This window comes from Maniola hyperantus, chromosome 4 (assembly GCF_902806685.2).
Source record: "Maniola hyperantus chromosome 4, iAphHyp1.2, whole genome shotgun sequence".
NCBI lineage: Eukaryota > Metazoa > Arthropoda > Insecta > Lepidoptera > Nymphalidae > Maniola > Maniola hyperantus.
This window is the reverse complement of record NC_048539.1, coordinates 13,426,207-13,449,187: the sequence shown is the minus strand read 5'-3', so window position 1 is coordinate 13,449,187 and position 22,981 is coordinate 13,426,207. Positions and strand designations below refer to the sequence as shown.

The window sequence follows — 22,981 nt, the reverse complement described above, 5'->3', positions numbered from 1 at the left end:
CAGCACCTATTCACAGAACTAAATTACCAATTTCTAAAGCTTCCAAAGCTGTAAGACGAGCTTCTAAAGCTGCTAGACGTAGTAAAACAAATTGCGACTAAACTTTATAGTTATACCCCGAAGCCCGGAACACTTACCTACGCACTAAGTTAGTAAATAGTTTTAAGACATATATTTAAGAAATATCTCCGAATAAGAGCTTTGGTGGACACAAAATAGCATATAAAATCTATAAAGACTACTTCGTACTAATAAAATATAAATACTACCGAGATCCCATTACTATCTACCTACTGAATTTTAGACAAGTTCCCCCAACCGAATGAGCTGTAATGAGGAGATTTCCAGGCAACGTTCGAGAAAATTTTCATAGATGGCGCTGAATATATTACCACCACTAAAGACGAAAAATAATACCTATACCTATATCAAATATGCTTTAAATTTTTAAATTTAAATCGGATGCGAAATTAATTAATTACTTCTATTATAGTTCACAGATTTTGTGGGGAAGAAACGCAAGGAAAATTGCAGTGCACACTAGCTCTTACTCTTCATCTATATCATTGATTGCCACGACCTAAACATTAAAGCATAGATCATATAGATATAGGTATTATTTTTCTCTTTCGTGGCGACCTATGCGAAATATTCAATAGACATCTATGAAAATTTTATTGAAGCTGTCCCTGAAACTTCCTCGCGATGTTTTGTGTAGCGGCAGTTTCATCATCATCGTGATCTACGCCGGCTCACTACAGAGCACAGGTCTCCTCTGAAGATGGGTTCCCAACGTGTCACACTGAATCGTGTCACACTGTGACGCAGGATGGGATGAGTGATCATAGGAATTCCTCAAGTACCTACCTGCCCATCATAAATCCGTCGTGACTCGTGTTTGCTTTGTATGTCTTGACATAGGTCTCGTTTTAGTATATTGGCTTAAATAAATGCTTGTTTTTAGAAAGGTAGGTATTTTTAAACTGAACATATTGTATGTATTTATACAAAATGTAACAGCAACAGCTATATTGTTTCGTGGTACCTTTGAATAATTTTAAACAGGTCCATGATACGATGAAATAATTTCAGAGTATGTATGCAAAGCGCATAATGATTGATTACCAAAAACGAGCGCATATCATACGAATCGTCTATCTATTCAATGGAATTCAAGAGATTATTTTATTTATTGATGGCTTGGCAATCTGGGTGGGCTCTTGCCTCCTCTTGCTCGAATGAATTTAATCCAGCGAAGACGTTAAATTATTATTGTATCTACAGGATAGCAAATAAATCGGATGACAAAAATCTTTAGCCTAAATATCCTTTTTTTTGTGCTAATTTCGAGCAAATTAAATTATCTTTTTCATGGTGACCACGATCATTATCATAGAGGTCTTGCGCTGCCTTAATCTAGCGGCTCCCTGCAACCCGTTTGGCTATTTTGGTCACTTGGGTTCTTCTATGGATCTCTTCACTGAGTTGATCACCGATTGGCGGAATGTATTTTGGTAAAACCATCGTTGGTCTAGAACCGGATCCCCCACTTGATGGACAGAAGAACCCAAGTGACCAAAACAGCCAAACGGGTCGCAGGGAGCCGCTAGCGGCTAGATTAAGGCAGCGCAAGACCGTGACGAGTGGAAAGACCCTACAAAGACCCAGCAGGGGACATTTATCGGTTGATGATAATGATGGCTTGCGACGCTGAAGTGGCAACAGAATACACCTTAGGGTCCAAAAATGCTGGAATGGCGACCTTGCAACGGAAACGCGTGATATTGGCAGACTCCTCACGGGTGGACGTCATCAAACGAGTGGTATAGTAAAGAGCCGAGCCGCGGCGGCGTGGACTGTGGCAGTAACTACTTATAAGACCGAGTGAGTGGGACGTAAGACAGCAGTGGACGTCCATCGGTTGACGATGACGTTGATTGAACATTACGATAAAGCAGAAACTTTTTGACTAATAAACTACACAGTCCGAAATACAAATTCTAGAGGAAAGTTAATGTTTTGTACATCACCATTCCCATTTCCCAAGTATTGCCTATTGACGATAAAGTTTGTTTCGAAGAACAAAACCACACCTACATTGAAAACATTAAACTAAGTTTCTGTGGTGTCGCCGCTATAATTAACTGAACAACAAAATAATTTCCCTGACACTAGAGTTGTAGGTAAGTATGTCCTGAAGGTCCTGAACAAATTTCCCTCGACCAAATAGTATAGTTGTTGATTAATTTTGAACTTTATTACCCAAGCTTAAAGTACATAGTACTTTAATACCAAACACAGTTGTTTGTAACGTTGAAATAAATGATGGACAGAAATAATTCTCGTCCTTGCTATGGAACACATAAGGATGATAATAATTTCTGTATGAATGTGTATGTGGGCGTTCAAAAGGTCTGTATGCTCTAGGGGACTAATGTATTAATTTAAAAAAAAAGTTATTCTGATAATAACTTTTGAAATAATATGAGTAGGAATGCCTAACATAATTATATTACTTTACTAGCTAACCCGTCCCTGTTTCACTAGGCTGGAATATTCTAAAAATATTATGTTCTTAGCCGAAAATAATATTAGGTAGGTATGTTGAGGGGGTGAGGTCGATCTTTGAATGACTTTTTACAAGTTTTTAATTTATTATGATGATGAGAATAAAACAACATTTTTATTATTACCTACTGCTTAGTACATAATATGTTTAAAAAAAATATCATTATAGGCTCTCGCTTGACCACAATCACACCTGATGGAAAGTGATGATGTGGCCTAAGAAGGGACGCATTTACCTAGAAGATGCCTATATGCTTGCAGTTCCTTGCATACAATAGTAGGTATATAATAGTGTTAATCAATTAACCCGTCTTTAATTAGTGCACTCGCTTCATTCACAAATCAAATAACGAGCTCGCGCATTAAACCTTGTTAACAACATGACTGCAGCTTAATCAACACCCGTCAGTCCGTGTGAACTGTAAAATACTCTCTTAAATTACAAAAAATTAACATTAGCGGCAGCAAATTTATATAGAAATTAAGTTTATGTAGTGAAATCAGATCTGCGGGGTGATCAACTCAGTGTTCAACACCGAGCCATCGAGCTCATTTGACATTGGTTGACAGAACTGGTAGAGTTTGTTTTGTCTCACAACGGGCTGTGCGGGCAGCTGCACGCGCGGCGCGCTTGCACCACGCTTGTCTCTAACTTCAAAAACGTAGGACCTTCATACAACCTTCGACCCCCCCCCCCTTACACACCCTGTGTAAGGGGGGTGTAGCTGACACCTGCGTCTTAGAAAGAACCTACCTTCCAAATTTTAAGTTTGTAGGCTTTATAGTTCCTGAGATTTCGTGATTAGTCAGTCAATCAGTGAGTGAGTGGTATTTCGCTTTTATATATTTAGATTTACTGTGAAAGCAATTTCATTTTATATTGTGTGCACTATTTTTACGGCCTCAGGCAACTTGTACCTACCGTCAGCAAACGATCAGTTTTTATAACGTCTTCACTTGAATTCATTCGCAAATAGGCAATCGACGGGGCACGAAGTTCGAAGGACCGATAGACCTTGGTGTCCCAAGGTCCGGGAGGACAGACTATCTCAAGGATAAGCGCTGAACACAAGCGGTATTAGACTGATTTCTGTGAAAATCTTTGCATGAGATCTATCCTTGTTCACCGAGTTGAGCTAACAGCTTTCTCTTGCACAAGAAGACTCATTGAAGAAGCCTAGATAGAAAATGCCTCTAAAATCCAAAGTAAGTAGTAAGTACCTAACTAACGCAAATTTAAATAATCCGAATTGCGTTGTTGTAGGATTGTTATACTAACAATAGATATAATCATGCTTATTGTAGGTATCGTGAATACGGAAAATGGAGTATATTAGTAGATTAGAAGAAACAGACAACAGCAAACAATGGTTTTTAATTTTTATTTTGTATGTCAACAGAACTTTTATTTTCTACCAGCGTAAACGATATTCGAAAAGTCTGGAAAACAACAAGACTTGCGGAAATAGGGAGATAAATATCACCTGTAAAATGAAATATTTCACTTTCACGAGCTACCCTTATACCTAACTTGTTTACAAAACATCGTGGGGTAAAATAAAAGCAGTTTCCTCCGGAATCAGTCAAGAGAGTACTGAAGAAATAATCAGGTTTGTTAGGCGCAACGCTCACCTGCAGAGTGGAGTGGATCTGATGTGCAGCGGGTTTTTCTTTTGATCTTTGACATACAGTAGCCTAACTTAAAATTAGCAATTAGAGCTTACCTAATATTTCGCAACCGGATCCCTGAATAGAAAAGGGGTTTTCGTACATCCGCAATATTTTTAAAAGACCTAACCTCACATCACGAGACAGATGAGAACAAAAAAATTGACGTTGTAGGGCTACCCTTAATTATTTAACGATTTTGTTTCACTATTGTGCCCACGTGATTAATATCTATACCAAATTACAATTTTCTAGTACTTATACGGACAGACGGACATGGAGAAAAGGGTTCCTTGTTGACAACGGAACCTTGAAAAGGCGCTGCTTCAGTCTACTCCGTAGATGTGCGTTGGGCCTAACGGCTGCCTTCACGTAAACAGACCCGCTAAATTTGACGGCTTCTAAAAGTCTTCATCAAAATTCAGGCGCTTAATAACTGCGTTTTAACGTTATTTCAATGATCCCATCACTCAAACTCAAGACAAAGTAATTGAAATAAACTTTAGTTTTAAGCTTCATTTAGAATGTATTACTTACCTAATGGTTTACTCGCTGGTGTAGAATTTAATGACTGCCAGTAGACGTTCAGAATCTGCTTAAAAATATTGCGACATTTGGAAGCTTTTATTTTGAAGAATATGTGTGTGTATATTGTATATGGACAAAACGTTTTCTATGTCCTTTAACGGAATGCACGGCTAACTCAGTACCAAAGAAGACCGCCCAATTTTGAACCCAATCTTGGGCAAAGTCTTCTTACAGAAGAAAAAATTATTGGAAAAATTCCTTTATTTTATGACAAACCAAAAGCACAAAAAAATAAGAATTTACAGTTGCTAAATATAGAAAAAACATTAACGTAAATGTCTGTGTTTTGTCGAGTTTATTATTATTTTATGTACTTAAAGGAAACCAATCTAAACAGTTCACTAGTCGTCTAATCATTATTACTTGATTGATAATTGCTAAAATATTGTTCAAATAACATATTATCTAACACAACCTAACCATGGCCCCATATATCTTGGTTATATAATTATCACTCAAACTGAAACTAAAGCAGTCTAAAGGAGATATTTTTATCTAACAAATCATACTAATTTGGAACTTGTAACGGTTTATCAATTTTTGGGCCAACGATGTATGGGAGATAGTCGATCTCATTTCGTCAAAATACATAGGTTAAACGGATGGTCCGTGAAAAGTTAGCAAACAACCACGCTTTCGAATTTGTAATATTATTATTATGTATTGTTATATACATCATTTATTCATACTAATAAATGAATAAATTAATTATGAATTTATTATTATTATTATGAATGACTAATTAATTTAGAGCCTCAATAGCTCAACCAGTATAGGAGTGGACTGAAAACCGAAAAATCGATGGTTCAAACCCCGCCCGTTGCACTATTGTCGTACCTAGTCCTAGCACAAGCCTGACGCTTAATTGGAGAGGAAAGGGGAATATTAGTCATTTAACATGGCTAATATTAAAAAAAAAAACTCTTTAAAAAAAAAACTTGTTTGTCAAGGCATTTACAAGTAGTTGCGTCGGGCATCGAGACATATTTTTTCATTAAAATATTATTAATTAATATTTATCTAACTTACTTTAACATTTTCACGTAGAATATAGAAGCTGACACTAATTAAATCTCTAATACACTGCCCAATAGCAAGCACGATTTTGCAACACAGTACTATTTTATAAAAGTAGATATATTTACTGCCGATGACGATAAAAATAGCTAATCTAATAATATTTTTAATCTATACAAACACTCGAATGGTAGGTATCAAGATTAAACGTTTACAAGCAAATTACATTAACAACAGTTAAATTATCTTGATAATATAATATTATGTCTGCGACTTTGCTTGGAATAGGGTATTTTAACCCTTCTTTTTAAAAGTGTCTTAATTTGAACCTAACGTAGATAATAATAAACTACCAAAAAATTTACAAAAAAATTATTCGATCGATGATTGCAATAAAAATGCATTTGAATTTTGCATTTCAAACGAGATAGACAAAATTTGCCCCAGGCTGAACTATGCCTATCACAAACTTAATGCCACGACTGCAAAACAACATGCGACTTTTTTTTTTCTTAAAATAGAAGATTTTTACTATTAAATGGCACATATGTATATCATCTCTGTACATTGTGGGGCACGAGTTCATACAACTTTTGTCCATCTCCTTTCGCCGCGAAAACGCTACCCGCCATCTTTTTAGGTTCATAAGCTGTGATAACGTCACACGGATTGGTAAGCATCGGTGTTTTCTTAGTGAAATACATTACGATTTTAATCCGTGTGACGTTTTTTATTCAAATAAACTTTTCTGAATCGTCAAATGCATTTACGACTTATTCGGAATGTCCTTCCTACCGAGAAAAACCAGCGCGAGAATCAGCGGTTCCTATTCTTTTTAAAGATTCAGCTTTATATACATTGGCAGTCTACCGTTTGGTTTAGGCAGTAGGGCGATTGTCTAAAACCTGCATCAATCATTATTACAATCTCAATTGTTCTGATTGGCTGAATTTATGCGATTCTTGTTGCAACAATGCATTGTAGCCAATAGTGAGCGAGCGTTAACCAATCAGAGATGATTGCGATCGTGACATTGTAGCTGTCATTCTCCCGCAATCGCGCAGCTGGTTTAGGTAAGCACTGAAACAAACGGAAGACATGTGTCGCGTTTCGGTGCGTCTGGGCTTGCCGCGCGTCTTCGCTTTTATACCAAAATAAAGTTTATATAGAGTTGTTATCAATTAAGACGCCGCGCCTCGGTTCTGCTGGTATGCCTTGCGCCTAAGAGGTAGTTACGAATTGCAAATACCTACACGTTTTGTTCTGTAGGATTTGTATTTTAGGCGCTCTTTCACAGTCGTAAATAAATTCCTTGTTCAACACTCATCGAGCTACAAGTTGTGTTACTTGTATTTTAACACCTACAACGTATTACGTAACCATCCTCAGTCCTTTCCTAAGTAAGTAGCTAAGTATTTATATTTTTACACTACTAAAGCTCTCAGCTCATTATAGCCACCTGGCACCCGACCAGCATCACGGTCAGCGTATCGGTACTCGGGTAGACGCCGCGTTGTCACAAGTGAACCTCGCGTGGCGAACGAGTGGACGTCACGTAGTCAACGAGTGGACATCGCGTGGTCCACAAATTTTCGATTAGTTTGTAGGTCCCAAATATCAATAGAGTATGAAACACTCGCGGTCAGTGCACGGTCCACTTGGGACCCGTGTGTTGGTAATGAGCAGTTAACACAAGGCAAGCACGCAGACTGCAGACTCGCCGTCCACGCGTGGATAGCTTGTGAGCGAAGAGATCCGCTGACGCTACAGAGTTGATGTAGTGAGTGTATTGTCCATAGAAGTTCATAATGCATATTATAAAGAATACCAACCACACGCGCGGCGGTGCAGGTCCTGTACCGGGTGACTCTAATGAGCTATGACCTTTATCCATTACGGAATAAATTATGGCTAATTTTCTCCACGTGAACATTTACTCAACGCGCCTATTAACAGAGTAAAATTCACTGAGCTCACTCAATAAGCATTTCTAAACAGTAAACAGTTATCCATCTTCGACTGATGTATTTGAAGCGTGAAAAACGGCGTAGGTTCAGGTTAGGTAGGTATAGAGAAAACCAATAATCCCTTATTAATAATAGCTGATTCCTGCGACTTCGTCCGCGTGGATTTACGTTTTTTAAAATCCCGCGGGAACTCTTTGATTTTTCGGGATTGTTGTCGTTGCTTGGTACCTACAATATGAATTCACTATGAACACTTCCTGAATCTTGATAACCCAGGCGGGCAGTAATCCTGCAGCATCAGGATTAAGGAGTTGAATCCAGAATTTTTTATGTGACCACGACGTATACTTTTTTTGTTGATTTAAAAAAAAAATTTTGCAAATCGGTCCAGAAACCTCGAAAAAATCGATGTAGAAAAAAGAACCACCTCCTTTTTGACAGTCGGTTAAAAACCGATGACCTTGAAATATTTACGGAACAATCTTTAAAATATCCCCTTTCTAACAAAAAAAGAATGAATGAAATCGGACTACGCGTTAATGAATTACAACTCAGTATACATTTTAACTTTCGTCCCCTCTCCTACGGGAACCATGCTGAATTTCGGGATAAAAAGTATCCTATATTCTTCCTCATAGTATGACCTCAAATCGTACCAAGTTTCATTGGAATCCATTCAGTAGTTTCAGCGTGATGCGCGGCCGTGATACAGACAGACAGACAGACAGACAGACAAAAATGAAAAAAATTACAGTTTTGGGTTCAGTATCAATTATAGAGTGCCCTCGAAAAAAAATTTTCAAAATATCTTCAATGTACAGAATTTGACCTGTTACAGTTTTATTATAAGTATATAATATAATATATATATATATATATATATATATATATATATATATATATATATATATTACAGTTTTATTATAAATATTGATTGATTGATGATGATTGATGATGAGTGCACATTATTATTTTGACATAATATCAAGCGCATTCCACCATTTTCGAACAAAATTTATAGTGATAAAATATAAATAATTAGAATTTCGAAAATTGGAGCGCAAGAGTCAACTGAATTGTTGGACTTTGTCCAAATTGTGATGACTGTTTTAACGGAATTTAAATTGATGTCATTAGTAATTTTGTCGATGTAGGTAATTTGCCATGTTCTCATCGCTGCCCATCTATATAAATAAAAATGAATCGCTGAAATTTACCTACGCACATAACTTCCGAACGACTGCACCAAATTGGTAAATCCTTTTTTTTTCATTTTTTATTTTTTTTTATTTTTCATGTACCAAAATTGTAGTTACGAAGTAATAATAAATTAAGTTACATTGGAAATGCTTATCTCTAAACAGAGATTTCTTCGAGCTTCCCATTCAAGGTTGTAATTTTTGTAGTCTTTATAATAATTGTCGGGACAAAAAAGGTTTGTATGGAAGATTTGTTTGGAAAATCCACGGGAAAAGATCGACGGTCGACGAAAGAAAGACGAAATCGCGGGCAATAGCCTAGTATTATTATAAATCCGAAAAAACCTGTGCTCATAGTGGGACGGTGATGAGTTGATGATGATGATGATGAACTGGTTAGACTATATTAGATTGACCACCGTTTTACCGTAAAAATAAGTGAGTAGCGGTAATATCCCTAGTATCCTGACGTACGTCACACACAATTGTCCGGCGCGCCCATTGCGGCTGATTTTTCCTGTTGACGTCACTCGCGCCTTTAGCGTGGTCGTCTTGTGGTGTGATCAGTTTTATTAAATTATTATTTTATGACAATCATAAAATTAATTCTTGTTACAATTTGGCACAAGGTAGATACATGCGTCGTACGGACTGCATAAAAAAGGGAATTAATTTCAGCCAGTACAAAATAAAATCAGTTTAATTAACGTATCAAATCCGTTACGATGACCGCATCACATTTACAATGCATTTACAACACCAATATAGGGCCGGAACACATTACCACAGCGCAGCGGCGCGGCTGCGACGCGACGCGATCGTCGACATTGTATGTGTTAAGTAGAATGTCATTGGTGTTAAGAAATCATCATCATAACCTAAGCGACCAAAGCGACTTCGAAGCGAGACCGTCAGTCACCTCGCACGATATTTAAGAGCGCCATGCACACGTATAACCCTATATAAATAACCCTAGGTACGGACGGATAAAATGAAACTGACTGATTGACTGATTAAGGTTCTACGACGTTCTATGTACAGTAAGTAAAAATACAAAACACACACTAAAAATATAGACAACATACAAGAATAGAATAATAATATACAGCAAGTTAAGGCGTTTCTCTTAATTTCTCTAATCTGTGCTACTAAGTGCCATCGATGTATTATACTAACTCTTCCGGGCAATATAGAAGGAGAGGAGGAAGCTAGGTTGCTTAAAAATGGTTGACTGTAGATTTTAAAAGTAGGTACCTACAAATGACAAAAACAGACAGAAAAAATGTGGAGTTTTTATTGTAACTGATATAATAGTGATGATACTAATCATTAGATATAATCTATGGTTAGTACTTATAACTTTATTGTTTTCACTCCAATCACGCAATCCAGTATTTACCAATTACCATTGAAAAATACTTTGTAAATTGTAAAGTATTTTCCCATTACAAAAACTAATCACTTGCATTAATAAGCTAGGTAATAAATTAAGTTCACGCAATTCTTTACGTTATTACTTTACGTAATAAATAGGTAGTTTATCAAAATAGTACCTACTCCTCCAAGATTTATTTCCTACTAATTACAATCCGGGTATTGTACTTGGTAAAACAAGAGTGAATAGGCATCTTCTAGGTTAACGCGTCCCACCATCACTGTCCATCAGGTGTGATTGTGGCCGTTTGCGTATAATATTAAACACTAGAATATCTGAAATTTGCAAAACTAAAACTATGCTAAAACATTGAAGTAACTTCAAACTAGAAAACTTTTCAACAAAAATATATCAGTCAAGCTCGCGAAGATGCAGAATAAAATATATGTAGTTAGTAACCTACGAGACACGCTATAAAATTAGTTGATTTTGTTTAATCTTATCTTGTTATTTTATTCCTCGCGTAAATAATTCCTCTCTTCAAATGTAGTTATTAATAAACAAGCCAACAAAATTATTTTATAATGGTCTAATAGGAACGCAACTGCTCATTTTCCCACGCATTTTCTTTCAACTTCTCAGTTTTCTACTATAACAAGAAATACCTATTAAGGCACACAATCTAATAGATTTTGATTAAGATATTTTTACCGTTAAAGTTTTTGAATGCTACCGTAACCTACCTATGTAGGTATCATGACATTCATTGCGTAAGTATCATGACATTATCATATTATCTTTTTGCGAAATGCGGCTTATCGAGCGTATGTCAAAAATCGTTATCTAAATGTATAAAATCAGCAAGACTGGCACATTAACAACCAGCTCAATCCGCGGGATCTAAAAACGAGTTTGTGTCCCATCTGTGCTAGGACTCCATGAGCTTGCTAAATACCTCACCGCGTCGGTCCAGACGTGCCGCAAATTTGAGCCTTTAATTTTCCATTGTTAAATTCCTGTAAAAATAGGAACGGCTGGTTTTCATACTATTCAATGAACTACGGCATCTAGCTATTCCAAGCCTGGTCCTCTCTGTAACATTGTTGTGACACGCCGGTCACAACAATGTTACAGAGACAACAAAAATTTTAGTTAATTGAGGCCGTGGTAGCCTAGTGGTAAAAACGCCCACCTCCTATTTGGGTTCAATACCGGGCATCGGAGTTTTGTGCGTTTTAAGCAATTAAAAAAGTAGCCACTAGGCAAGCTATACGCACCACAAACACGCAGCACCAATGCACAATTGCAAAAATGCAATGTAAGGTCTACATCTCCAGGATGCTCCGGTGTCGGGGCGAAACGTATGTCGAGTGTGTTTTGGGATTTGCGTGGTGCTGCGTGGTGGTGGTGCGTATTGCTTGCTGCTTTTCCCTGCATGGTTAGCAGTGGGAGGGCGGGCGGTGCATTTCGCATGCTGCATGTTACATCCTACAGATTCGACCTATTTCAACGGATTATAGCAAATTAAGCTTTTGGTTCATTGTATATCATGGACTTCCGCAAAGTAACGCCTGCTTCTATACAACATTTACAATTAAATTTCACGCATTTTAACGATGAGGGAAAACATTGTGAAAAAACCTGCATGCCTGACAGTTCTCCATGATCCAAGTTTTTTTATTCAATTAAACTTTTACAAGTACCTAAGTAGGTACTTTTGAATCGTCAAAATCTACCACTGGTTCGGAATGCCTTTCCTACCTAATCTTAGATGTTCTCAAAGGTCTGTGAAGTTTGCCAATCCGCACTTGACCAGCGTGACGGACTTCTCATTCTGAGAGGAGACCCATGGTCAATAGTGGGCCGGCCGCGGCGATGGCGGCTGAAATATTATTGCCAATAGACTGAGGGTGAGATCCTTAGATCTCTCTCACTTATGTTAGACTTATAGATCTCAGCCTGAAACTGTAGACTGTAGAGCGATACGTACACCGCAATATCCATCATACAAAGTCATCTTCATTACACAAAAGGGGCTCATAATCCGCTTCAGCTTTGCATGAGTTTGAAAGAGCCTCGGAGAACAAAGTCAGATTATAACTTTATATAACATCTTAGAAGTTGCATGCTTGAGTTATCTACAAGTAACGAGATACGGGTAACATCTTATACTTCGAGATGGAGACCTTCAGTCTCTAGAAAATGAAGCTTTATTATGGCCATTAAAATGTACTTAACTTTGATATATTACACATTGTATTTATGTGTAAATGTGCCTTTTTTATTATTATCATGAAGAATGCTTTGTGACACAACTAAAAACTACGAAGGTTTACATGTGTGTCATTCCGTTTACGTAATAAGTAATAATAGTGTTTCTATAAATAATATTACACTATAAGTACAAGGTGTAACCAGAACGCTAGCAAAAACGAAGACAAGTGATACTAATGATGATTACCGATAGCGAAAAAATCCAAAAAAATCCAATTTTTAGGGTTCCGTACCTCAAAAGGAAAAACAGAACCCTTATAGGATCACTTTGTTGTCTGTCTGTCTGTCTGTCGGTCTGTCAAGAAACCTACAGGGTACTTCCCGTTGACCTAAAATAAAATAAAAATGACCTAAAATAAAGTAAAATTTCATGATGCCCATGGGAATCGGGACATAATTTTTAGGGTTCCGTACCTCAAAAGGAAAAACGGAACCCTTATAGGATCACTTTGTTGTCTGTCTGTCTGTCTGTCTGTGTGTCTGTCTGTCCGTCTGTCTGTCAAGAAACCTACAGGGTACTTCCCGTTGACCTAGAAACATGAAATTTGGCAGGCAGGTAGATCTCATAGCAGACATTCGGGGAAAAATCTGAAACCATGAATTCGTGGTTACATCACCCAAAAAAAAATTAAATTGTGGTCATGAACAAATATTCCTGTTTTCAACTTTCAAGTAAGATTACTATACCAAGTGGGGGTATCATATGAAAAGGCTTTACTTGTACATTCTGAAACAGATTTTTATTTATTTTTAGGTATAATAGTTTTTGATTTATCGTGCAAAATGTCGATAAAATACGATTGTAGTACGGAACCCTCAGTGCGCGAGTCTGACTCGCACTTGGCAGGTTTTTTTTGTAAAAGTTCAAGATATATTGCAAATAAAATAACTGACTGACGTTAGAGGTCAATGTGGGCTATTCGGAGTCAATGCTACATCGTGGGCAGGGCATCGATCCGAGTTTTGCACGCTATACATTGCGGGGTTGAAAAATAATCAATCACTAAAACTACAAAATGAGGCAAATGGTTATTGGCATTTGATTGTGTTTAGGTAGTATAACAATAACGCTAAGTTTTAGCTATCGTTCGTTCTGGTTCCAGTCTGTATATGTATAGAAGTTCTATATACAGGTTCAAGGTTGTAACCAGAAAAGAAACAGATTAGAACCACTATTAAGTAATACGAGATTAACTTACATTTAATTGTAAATAATATCTGTCCCGGCTATACTCACGTGTTAAGTCGACGTTAGCCGTTACATTTAATTCAAATTTTTTTGAATTGAATGTAGCTTAAATGAATTTATTTATTTCATTATAGGACAGCGTGTGCCTCTTATGGTAAGTCACGACTTTCAGAAAGTAGCTTCTACTGCGAAGAGCTGGCAAGAAACGCAGTAGTTGCTCTTTTTTAAAATACAACATATTACAATATGCAATACATTTTTTTTGATAATATTACAATAAAACTTAAAGGTAATTTTATCTAATTACTATACAAATCATGCCCGCGTGGAATGGTGCCAAGAATACTGGCTGCATTTCCGCGCTGGACAGCCAGGCTGATCCGTTGCGCAAAAAATGAGCCAGCCAGCCAGTCACCAGATGAGGCTATTAATATATAAGCCATGTATCTATAACACTACCTTGTGGTGTAGGGCTGCTGGATGCAACGCCAACCGTTGCCATGCAAACTTGTCATTTAGAAATTCCTCATTCGTCAAAAGACATCATCTTCAGTATGTCAGTACAAGTTTACCTATAGGTATAAGTCCCGCAAATCGCTATTGCGCTGGAACCATGTCACGTTAACATCGAAATGACGTCATTTTGACGTCAGTCGAAATAAAATATACCTACCATTAGCTATGCATTCGCTCGAAACATCAGACTAGTGCTGACGTCACTAAAAAGGCGGCCACGCGCATTAGCAATTTGCGGGACTTATACTCGTCTACCAATGCGCACATGGCCAGCGTGGTAGCCTGTGATAGCCTAGAGGTTAGGACGTCCGCCTTCTAATCGGAGGTCAGGGGCTCGATCCCGGCATGCACCTCTAACTTTTCGGAGTTATGTGCGTTTTAATTAATTAAATATTACTGGCTTTAACGGTGAAGGAAAACATTGTGAAGAAACCTGCATGCCTGAGAATTCTCCATAATGTTCTCAAAGGTGTGTGAAGTCTACTAATCCGCACATGGTCAGCGTGGTAGACTATGGCCAAATCCTTCTCACTCTGAGAGGATACCCGTGCTCTGTAGTGAGCCGGCGATGGGTTGATCATGATACAGAGATGAACATAATTTTATGGACGTAACTACAGAAAACAGATTTAATTATTTTCTTGGAAACAGCAAATTGCTTTCAACGCTCAGGTATCACTCAATCACCATGGTTATAAAGTAACTTGAGCCCGCGCGTGGGTGTTTATGGGAACTCTACTCGTACATCTCAAGGGAGTCATACAAGTTCAAGCCTCGAGACTAAGTACATATTACCTTATTTTACCTTACCTTCACAGAATCTGAATACATAAAAGGAAAATGTAACTGACTTACTGCCGTACTCAGAGTCGCTTAATCGTTACTTAAGTTTAGTTAAAACGAGACAAAGCTATTTCTCTCACATAAATCTGTATTGTTTTAAGTCAATGTTAAGTAACGATTAGCGACTCTGAGTACGGCAGTGAGTGACTGACCTATCAACGCAACGCACAGATCATAAAATTTGGCATGCAAATTTATAGTTATTATGACGAAGATATCAGCTAAGAAAGGATTTTTGAAAATTCATCCCCTATGGGGGTTGAAATTTGTGTAGTCCACGCGGACGATGGAAGCTGTGATAGCCTAGTGGTAAGGACGTCCGCCTTCTAATTGGAGGTCAGGGGAGGCACCTCTAACTTTTCGGAGTTTGTGCGTTTTAATTCGAAAACATCGTGAGGAAACCTGCATACCTGAGAATACTCCATAATATTGTCGAAGGTGTGTGAAGTCTACCAATCCGCACATGGTCAGCGTGGTAGACTATGGCCAAAGCCCTTCTCACTCTGAGAGGAGACCCGTACTCTGTAATGAGCCGGCGATGGGTTGATCATGATGATGATGTTGACTCGGACGAAGTGGTTACTGGTTAGCTAAGCTAGTTCTTTATAATTCAATTGGTATAAATTGACGAAAGTAATTTATTATGTTCGTGTTTTTGGGAGGGTACATTATGTCAAGACTTAATTAAATTTTCAATTAATTTCTGGACATAATTCCATCCGAGTGGAACAGGACAAAGGGGTATTTTATATACCTATCGCCATTAATTAAAACTCGCTTCGCATTAATCATTAACGCGTTCAATTAAAAACATATTTCAGCCAAATAATAAAGTTTCAAAGTTCATTTTTGGTATAAATTGAAAATTTATCAAGCCTCGATGCAAAAGAGAGGTGTTTTTATTAGTTGAGAATAGAGTCATCCAGTCCATCTGTCATTGTCAGCCAGTCTATCTGTCTGTCAAAGACAGCTGTTTGTCTGAGACATTGTAGGGATCGAAGGGTCGAACCAATATGGCCTGATCCGAGAGCGAATTTTTATTCGAAGATGGATGGATGGATTAATCAGGTTCTTATAATTAGTAGTATCCTAATACCTAGTTCTTATAAATACATGGTATTGGATGTAGGTTTTATAAAAATCGCGCGGCAACTCTTTGATTTTCCGGGATAAAAAGTAATCTACATAAATGTCCGTCCCTGAATTGCAAGCTATCTCTCTACCTACCTACCTTTCGTCAAAGTCCAAACGGATGGGCCGTGATAACCTAATAGATAGAATATGTTTATAAAAATGTTTTCAGCCGTTTAAATATTTTTCAGGTTTTTTCAGTAGGTGGGTCTCACACAGTCATGGTTTATCAAACATTATTGCACAATTTTGTCGGAGGTGATTTTGCTATTTAGTAATATTATGAGTTACTTTACTTTCTAAGCCACTGGTGCAGAGTGTACATCATTACAACTTTGCTTGTTAAACAACTCGATAAGCGTAAACTTGAATAAAAAGTTCCCCTTAGTCGGCTCATGAAAATTAGATTTGTTTAATACGTTTATTAAAAGTTAAGGCTAATGACGGAAAGTCGAAACAGCACTCGTTTAAATTAGAATGAAAGTAAGCAACCCATTTTAAAGAAATCTAACTCGCCCCATATGGGCATAATAATATGCATATGCATAGAATATCATATAAGTACCTAATAGAAGTCCAAGCATAAAATCGTTGCTTGGGATCTACTATCTACAATATGAATTCACTACGAACACTTCCTGAATCTTGAAAACTTGAATTTGAAACTTCTGCTGTTGATTTAAAAAAAATGCAAATCGGTCTACAAACCTCGAAAGAATCGGTGTAGACACCTACACCTCCTTTTTGGAAGGGGGTTAAAAATACATCTGAATTTATTTATTGTAGATGCCACATGAAGCTCATTTTACACTACGGGTTTTAAATTATAAGTAGTATTATAGTCAGGTCAAGTCAAGATAGACATTCAAGTTTACAATAACTCGCATAGGGCTAAAAATTGGTATGAGTGCTGGGAACATTAAATATAAATCGATGGGGACTTTTCACAATTCATTGAATGTCTATTTTGACCGGACTATAATCTTCTTAATAATAATAAAAGGAAAAGGTGACTGACTGACTGACTGATCTATCAACGCACAGCTCAAACTACTGGACGGATCGGGCTGAAATTTGGCATGCAGATTGCTATTATGACGTAGGCATCCGCTAAGAAAGGATTTTTGAAAATTCAACCCATAATGGGGTGAAATAGGGATTTGGAATATGTGTAGTCCACGCGGACAAAGTCGCGTGCATAAGCTAGTATAATTTATATCCCGTAGTGTGAAATAAGCTTTAAAGTAACAATATCGCAACTTGTTTTCCGAACCGAACGGCGCGGCGTGGCGTACAAATATTTTGAACCCACAGCGGTAGCCACCGTATCCGATTACCACTAAATGTTTGCCCTGTAAACTGAACGGCATAACAATTTGCTTCAATACAATACAGTAGGTCGGTAAGTAAGTATATAACTTTTCGTATATTCTAGGATACCAAAAGAGTCGTGCAGTAGGTGTACATTTGCTACACATTGGCAAATATCACTTGTATGAAGTGCCCTAGCCCCTAGTCTAGTACTCAGCTCGAACCACATTAAGTTAGGTCAAAAAGAGAATCAAAAGTATGCGCTTCTTAGTAAAGACATATTATAGAAAGATCTTATTCATACTAATGTTATATACCTATACTTTTGTGAAAGCGTGTCTGTCTGCCTTTTCTTGCCTGACTTTTCACAGCCTATCCGTTTAACCGGTTTTGACGAAATTTTGTACAGAGATAGCTTGCATTCCGGGCACGGACATTAGTTTACATTTTATCCCGGTAAATCTAAGTGCTTTGAATAGTCAAGTGAATCTATTCTCTCTATTTTTAAAGTTCCGTACCCGAAGCGTGCCAGCGGCACCCTATTACTGAGCCTCGGCTGTATGTACGTCTGTCTGTCAGTGGGCTGATCTCATGAACCGCAATAAGTAGAGAATTGAAATTTTTACAATGTGTATTTCTATTGTCGCTACCAACAAATAAAAATCAAGATGACGATTTTCCACCATACAAATTTCAAAAAGTTAAAACGTACGTAGTGTAATCTTTTACGAAATGGTAATGGAACCCTTCGCGTGCAAGCCCAACTCGAACTTGATTGGGTTTTTTTATCTTACTGGTTTTTCCGAGGTTTCTTCAATTTGTTTATCTTTTAAGCAAACTAAGGAAAACTAAAAAGTAGATAGAAAGAGGGCGGGCAGTGCACAGCGCATGCTGCACGTTTGCACCTAAAACAAGCTTGTTTTTCCTTGAATTTCAAACAAAAATAACGCCCGTTCCCATCCAACATTAATTTGACTCTTTCACCCGTTATGATTACAGTCAACTAATGACCCCCGATGAAGTTACCAACATGATTAATGATCGCGGAAATAATTTAACGAGTTTAGAAATAATGCGAGCTCCACGCTATACGCTATCAACATTAACAATGTTCCACGTCATAAGTTAATACATTAACTTGTAATTTCGTATGTCGAAAATGTATGGGCAGATAATTTAAAAAGGTTCGAGCTCAAGTGAAACAATAATAACTGTGTAAATGTGTTTACTAGTACATCGCAATACATCGGTATGTGCGATGAATGATGATAGAGCAAGATCACACTGCCGCCAGACCTTCCTTACTCTCTGTAAAACAAAATGTGAGGTATAGAGTAGTGTTAGTGTGTACTATTACATATTAAAGTACGCATAGTAGCTGCTAGCTTGTACCGTGGGCCAATTTACAAGTATCAACTACTGAAAGTACCAATTAAAAAAATAAAGTCAGACTGCTGATTTTCATGTAAGTATGTTTTACAGAATATCGTTATAGCCTGACCAGAAATATAAAAAACTTACTCTGGGGGCGCCACTAGTATAATATGGTCTATGGTCACTAAGTATTTGATCTTGTATAAATTAGTTCCACTGGTTTTCCGCAATATTGCGAAGTATTTTATTTTTCTGGTCAGGTCACAATTAGATAATGTTCAATACTGCCAGACACTTCCCGTCGGCGATGATTTCCGCCAGATGCTTTAAAGCTCGCAAAACATAATATAGTTTATCTAACTTACAGTCTGAGCCGTAATTTTATATTATGATACTCAGGAAATGTTCATAAAAATCAGCACTCGGACATTAAGAAAAGTGAGTAACGTTTTTGCGTGCCTTTAGCAACTGATATCATTAAATTGACGCGAGGTATACCTAAGCTAGCAAATACGTTTACATCAAAAGTACACACTAGCACTACTCTATCCCACACATAATGTTTCTCAGAAAATAAGGAACGTCTGGCGAAAGTGGGATCTTGGACCATGATAATTACATAATTATTATCAGTAATAATTGTACTGCGTGCCTACGTTTTTTTATAATCTCATAGTCTCAGTACTGAGCACGGGTCTCCTTCAGATGCCCACCATGCAGGCCAAATGCGCATTAGCAGACTTTACAGATCTTCGACAACATTGCGGAGAGCTCTCTGGGCATTCAGGTTTTCTCGTGATGTTTTTCTTCATCGTTAAATGAAAGTCACATTTAATTGCTTAAAACGCGCATAACTCCGAAAAGTTAAAGGATTGTGCCTGGACTCGAACCCCGGATCCCCCGACTAGGAGGGTGGCATTTTAACCACTAAGCTATCACCGCATTAAAAATCACAACTTATTGTTATTAATGAAGATGAATCCTCGTAGGAATTTTGGAAAATTCAGTATTATTCTAAGTCTATTATAAAACCAATCTGTGTGCAAAGTTTTAGCTTGGACCTACCAAGGGACAAGGTTTCATAGGGCTGGGCGTTGATGAGTCAGTCAATTAGTCATGACTTTTTTTGGAAATAAAATTTTTCTTACGAAAGAAAAACTCACGCTTCGTGTGCATTCGCCGCCGGTGTCGCCGGTAAAAATAAATCAATAAGTAACTAAGTAAGTATTTACGTACCTCTATATTCAAAACTTTAAATCGATTTTCTTATCTCTTCTATTTTTAATTTCCACCACACTCTCACAGACTCAACACTACAGAATCTGTCGCTCCACAGACTACAAAAAAAAGTTTTCACGAAAGTTTTCCGCGGAAAAAAAAAATTAAACCACTATTCTTTAATTTGCGAAATCTTGATTTATTTTCGACAGTTAAATCACTAGTGATTCACGTCGAAATTGTTCCTCATGTTTTTTATTTTATCTAGTTTCGGCGGGAAATACGTTCGTTCACTTCGACCGACGAAAACCGACTGAAGGGAATATTAAGGAACCACTGAAAGTTTGGCGTACTGTACGTGCAACAAGTATAAATAAATTCATGTATGTAGTATGGATTCTAAACCTGATTTGTGGTAGAAACTTTGGGCAATACGGGATTAAGCCTGAAAGCTTGAATACGGGTGGCTTTTCGTTAACTTCCATTTTCTTTCGGTATTGTTTTTGTTTTGTGTAGAGGTTTCTTAGCTTTACTCTATGCATTAAATTTTTAAAACTTAGTCATTTGTTTATAAGTACTACACTTATATACTAGCTTTTTCCTCGACTGCGTGCGTGTGGATTTAGGTTTTAAAACATAGATGGTTTTAAATCCCTTGTATTTTCTGAGATAAAAGTAACCTATGTACGTCTCTCAACAAAGCAATGTCAAATGAGCTTGATGCTCTTGATGGCTTTCATTTGTTGATGAACACAGAGTCTAAATATATAAAAGGAAAAGGTGACTGACTGACTGACTGACTGACTGACTGATCTATATCAACGCACAGCTCAAACTACTGGACGGATCGGGCTGAAATTTGGCATGCAGATAGCTATTATGACGTAGGCATCCGCTAAGAAAGGATTTTTGAAAATGCAACCCCTATGGGGGTTAAATAGGGGTTTGAAATTTGTGTAGTTTATGCGGACGAAGTCGCGAGCATAAGCTAGTATAGAATAAAATAGAATATCCATACTAATATTCTAAATGCGAAAGTGTGTCTGTCTGTCTGCTAGCTTTTCAAGACCCAACAGTTATACCGATTTTGATGAAATTTGGTACAGAGTTCCCGGGAATCGGCATAGGCAACTTTTTATCCCGAAAAATCAAAGAGTTCCCACGGGGTTTTCAAAAACCTTAATCCACGCGGACAAAGTTATATTTTTAGTTAAGATAGTGAGCGAATCATCCCGCAGCTTTCACAACAGCCCCTCTTCATTTACGTTACTTGTAGTTTCGCACTAACAACTCAACTAATCACAATTTTGCGAGCTAATAGGAAAAGCTAAGACTATTCATCATGATCAACGTCGGTGGGACACTTTGACACAATTAGCTACACCAGCTTCGCGTTAAAAAATATAAACACAAGCACAGAAGATTAACTAAAGAGAAATTTAGTATAGTTACCTAATGAATAGTTTAGCTCGTGCGGCGATTGCATACAGGGTGTAACCAGAACGCTGGCAAAAACGAAGACAGGTAATAAGTATACTGATGAGATATGATATCACAAAAAAAAAACGCAAAAAATATTCCTATATAATTTAATTTTGTAAAAGTTTACGATATACTTATTGCAAAAAAAACATTTGACTGAAGCTAAAGCATTTGACTGAAATAAAATAAAGGTCAACGAACGTTGCGTAAGTAGGCCACTCGGAGTCAATGTCGCGTCTTAGGCGGGGCATTGACCCGAGTTTTGCACGCTATACATTGCGGGTTTGACAAATACAATATCACTAAAACTACAAAATAAGGCAAATGGTATTGGATTGTGTTTAGGTAGTATATAACAATAACACTAAGTTTTTGCTAGCGTTCTGGTTACATCCTGTCTAGGTATGTATTAGCTTCGGTGCCCTATTCGTGTAGGGGGTTCTGTCATAGTCATGCAGCTCTAACTTTTCGCAGTTATTATTATAGATTATTATTTATTATTATAGCGGCTATAGAAATACACATTATGTGAAAATTTCTACTCTTTACCTATTATGGTTTACGAGATACAGTCAGCTGACAGACGGCCGGACGAGCGGAGGCTTAAGCGCTTTATTCACCATCCATCTTGCTGTACGTCCCGCCAAGGCCATGCACGATGCACGATGCAAAAAGACCGTGAATAGGCTAGACGTACGTCGATAATTATTATTAACTAGCTGAACCCCCGCGACTTCGTCCGCGTGGATTTACGTTTTTCAAAATCCCGCGGGAACTCTTTGATTTTCCGGGATAAAAAGTAGCCTTATGTCTTAATCCAGGGTAAAATGTATCTCCATTCCAAATTTCAGCCAAATCCGTCCAGTAGTATTTGCGTGAAGGAGTAACAAACATACACACACACACTCACACACACAGACATACACACACACACACACACACACAAACTTTCGCCTTTATAATATTAGTCGGAATTGTTTGCTGGATGTGCACGATGAATTTTGCATCCAGCCTCCACCACCGCCCGCGTCGTGCAGATAGACAGTGAATAGCGCGGACGTGCATCGTGCAGATTTTACCATTTAGAGCTTGTTTCGTAACGTGCCTCAAAACCTCTTGCTATTTTTTCTCTCTTCTGCTGCTGCTGACAACATCAGAAGAACTCCCATTTTTGGCGTTTTGATAAAACAGGTGGCATTTTAAAGAAATTAAAACACGTGCTCTCATTTAATTCGTTCGATTATCTGCTCACGTTTGATGC

The 22,981-nt window shown here is 37.6% G+C and overlaps 2 protein-coding genes across 4 annotated transcripts in view; one reads left to right on the top strand and one right to left on the bottom strand.

Moving 5' to 3' along the window:
• Nucleotides 1-20,537, bottom strand: part of LOC117997140 (arrestin homolog) — an 81,040-nt gene extending 60,503 nt beyond the window's left edge. Inside the window, exon 1 of one of the 3 annotated variants that reach the window (XM_069498003.1) lies at nucleotides 20,257-20,537. Coding sequence is in view for 2 of the 3 variants with exons in the window: in XM_069498004.1 (XP_069354105.1) it covers nucleotides 5,854-5,861 (8 nt within the window). In the remaining variant the exon portion in view is untranslated. Of the gene's footprint in view, nucleotides 1-5,853; nucleotides 5,944-20,256 lie in introns of those variants that run through there. The other 2 variants (XM_069498004.1, XM_069498002.1) reach the window with 2 other exon arrangements.
• The window catches only part of LOC117997196 (protein obstructor-E-like), a 147,941-nt gene that overhangs the window by 53,774 nt on the left and 71,186 nt on the right, over nucleotides 1-22,981 (top strand). The window lies entirely within an intron of this gene.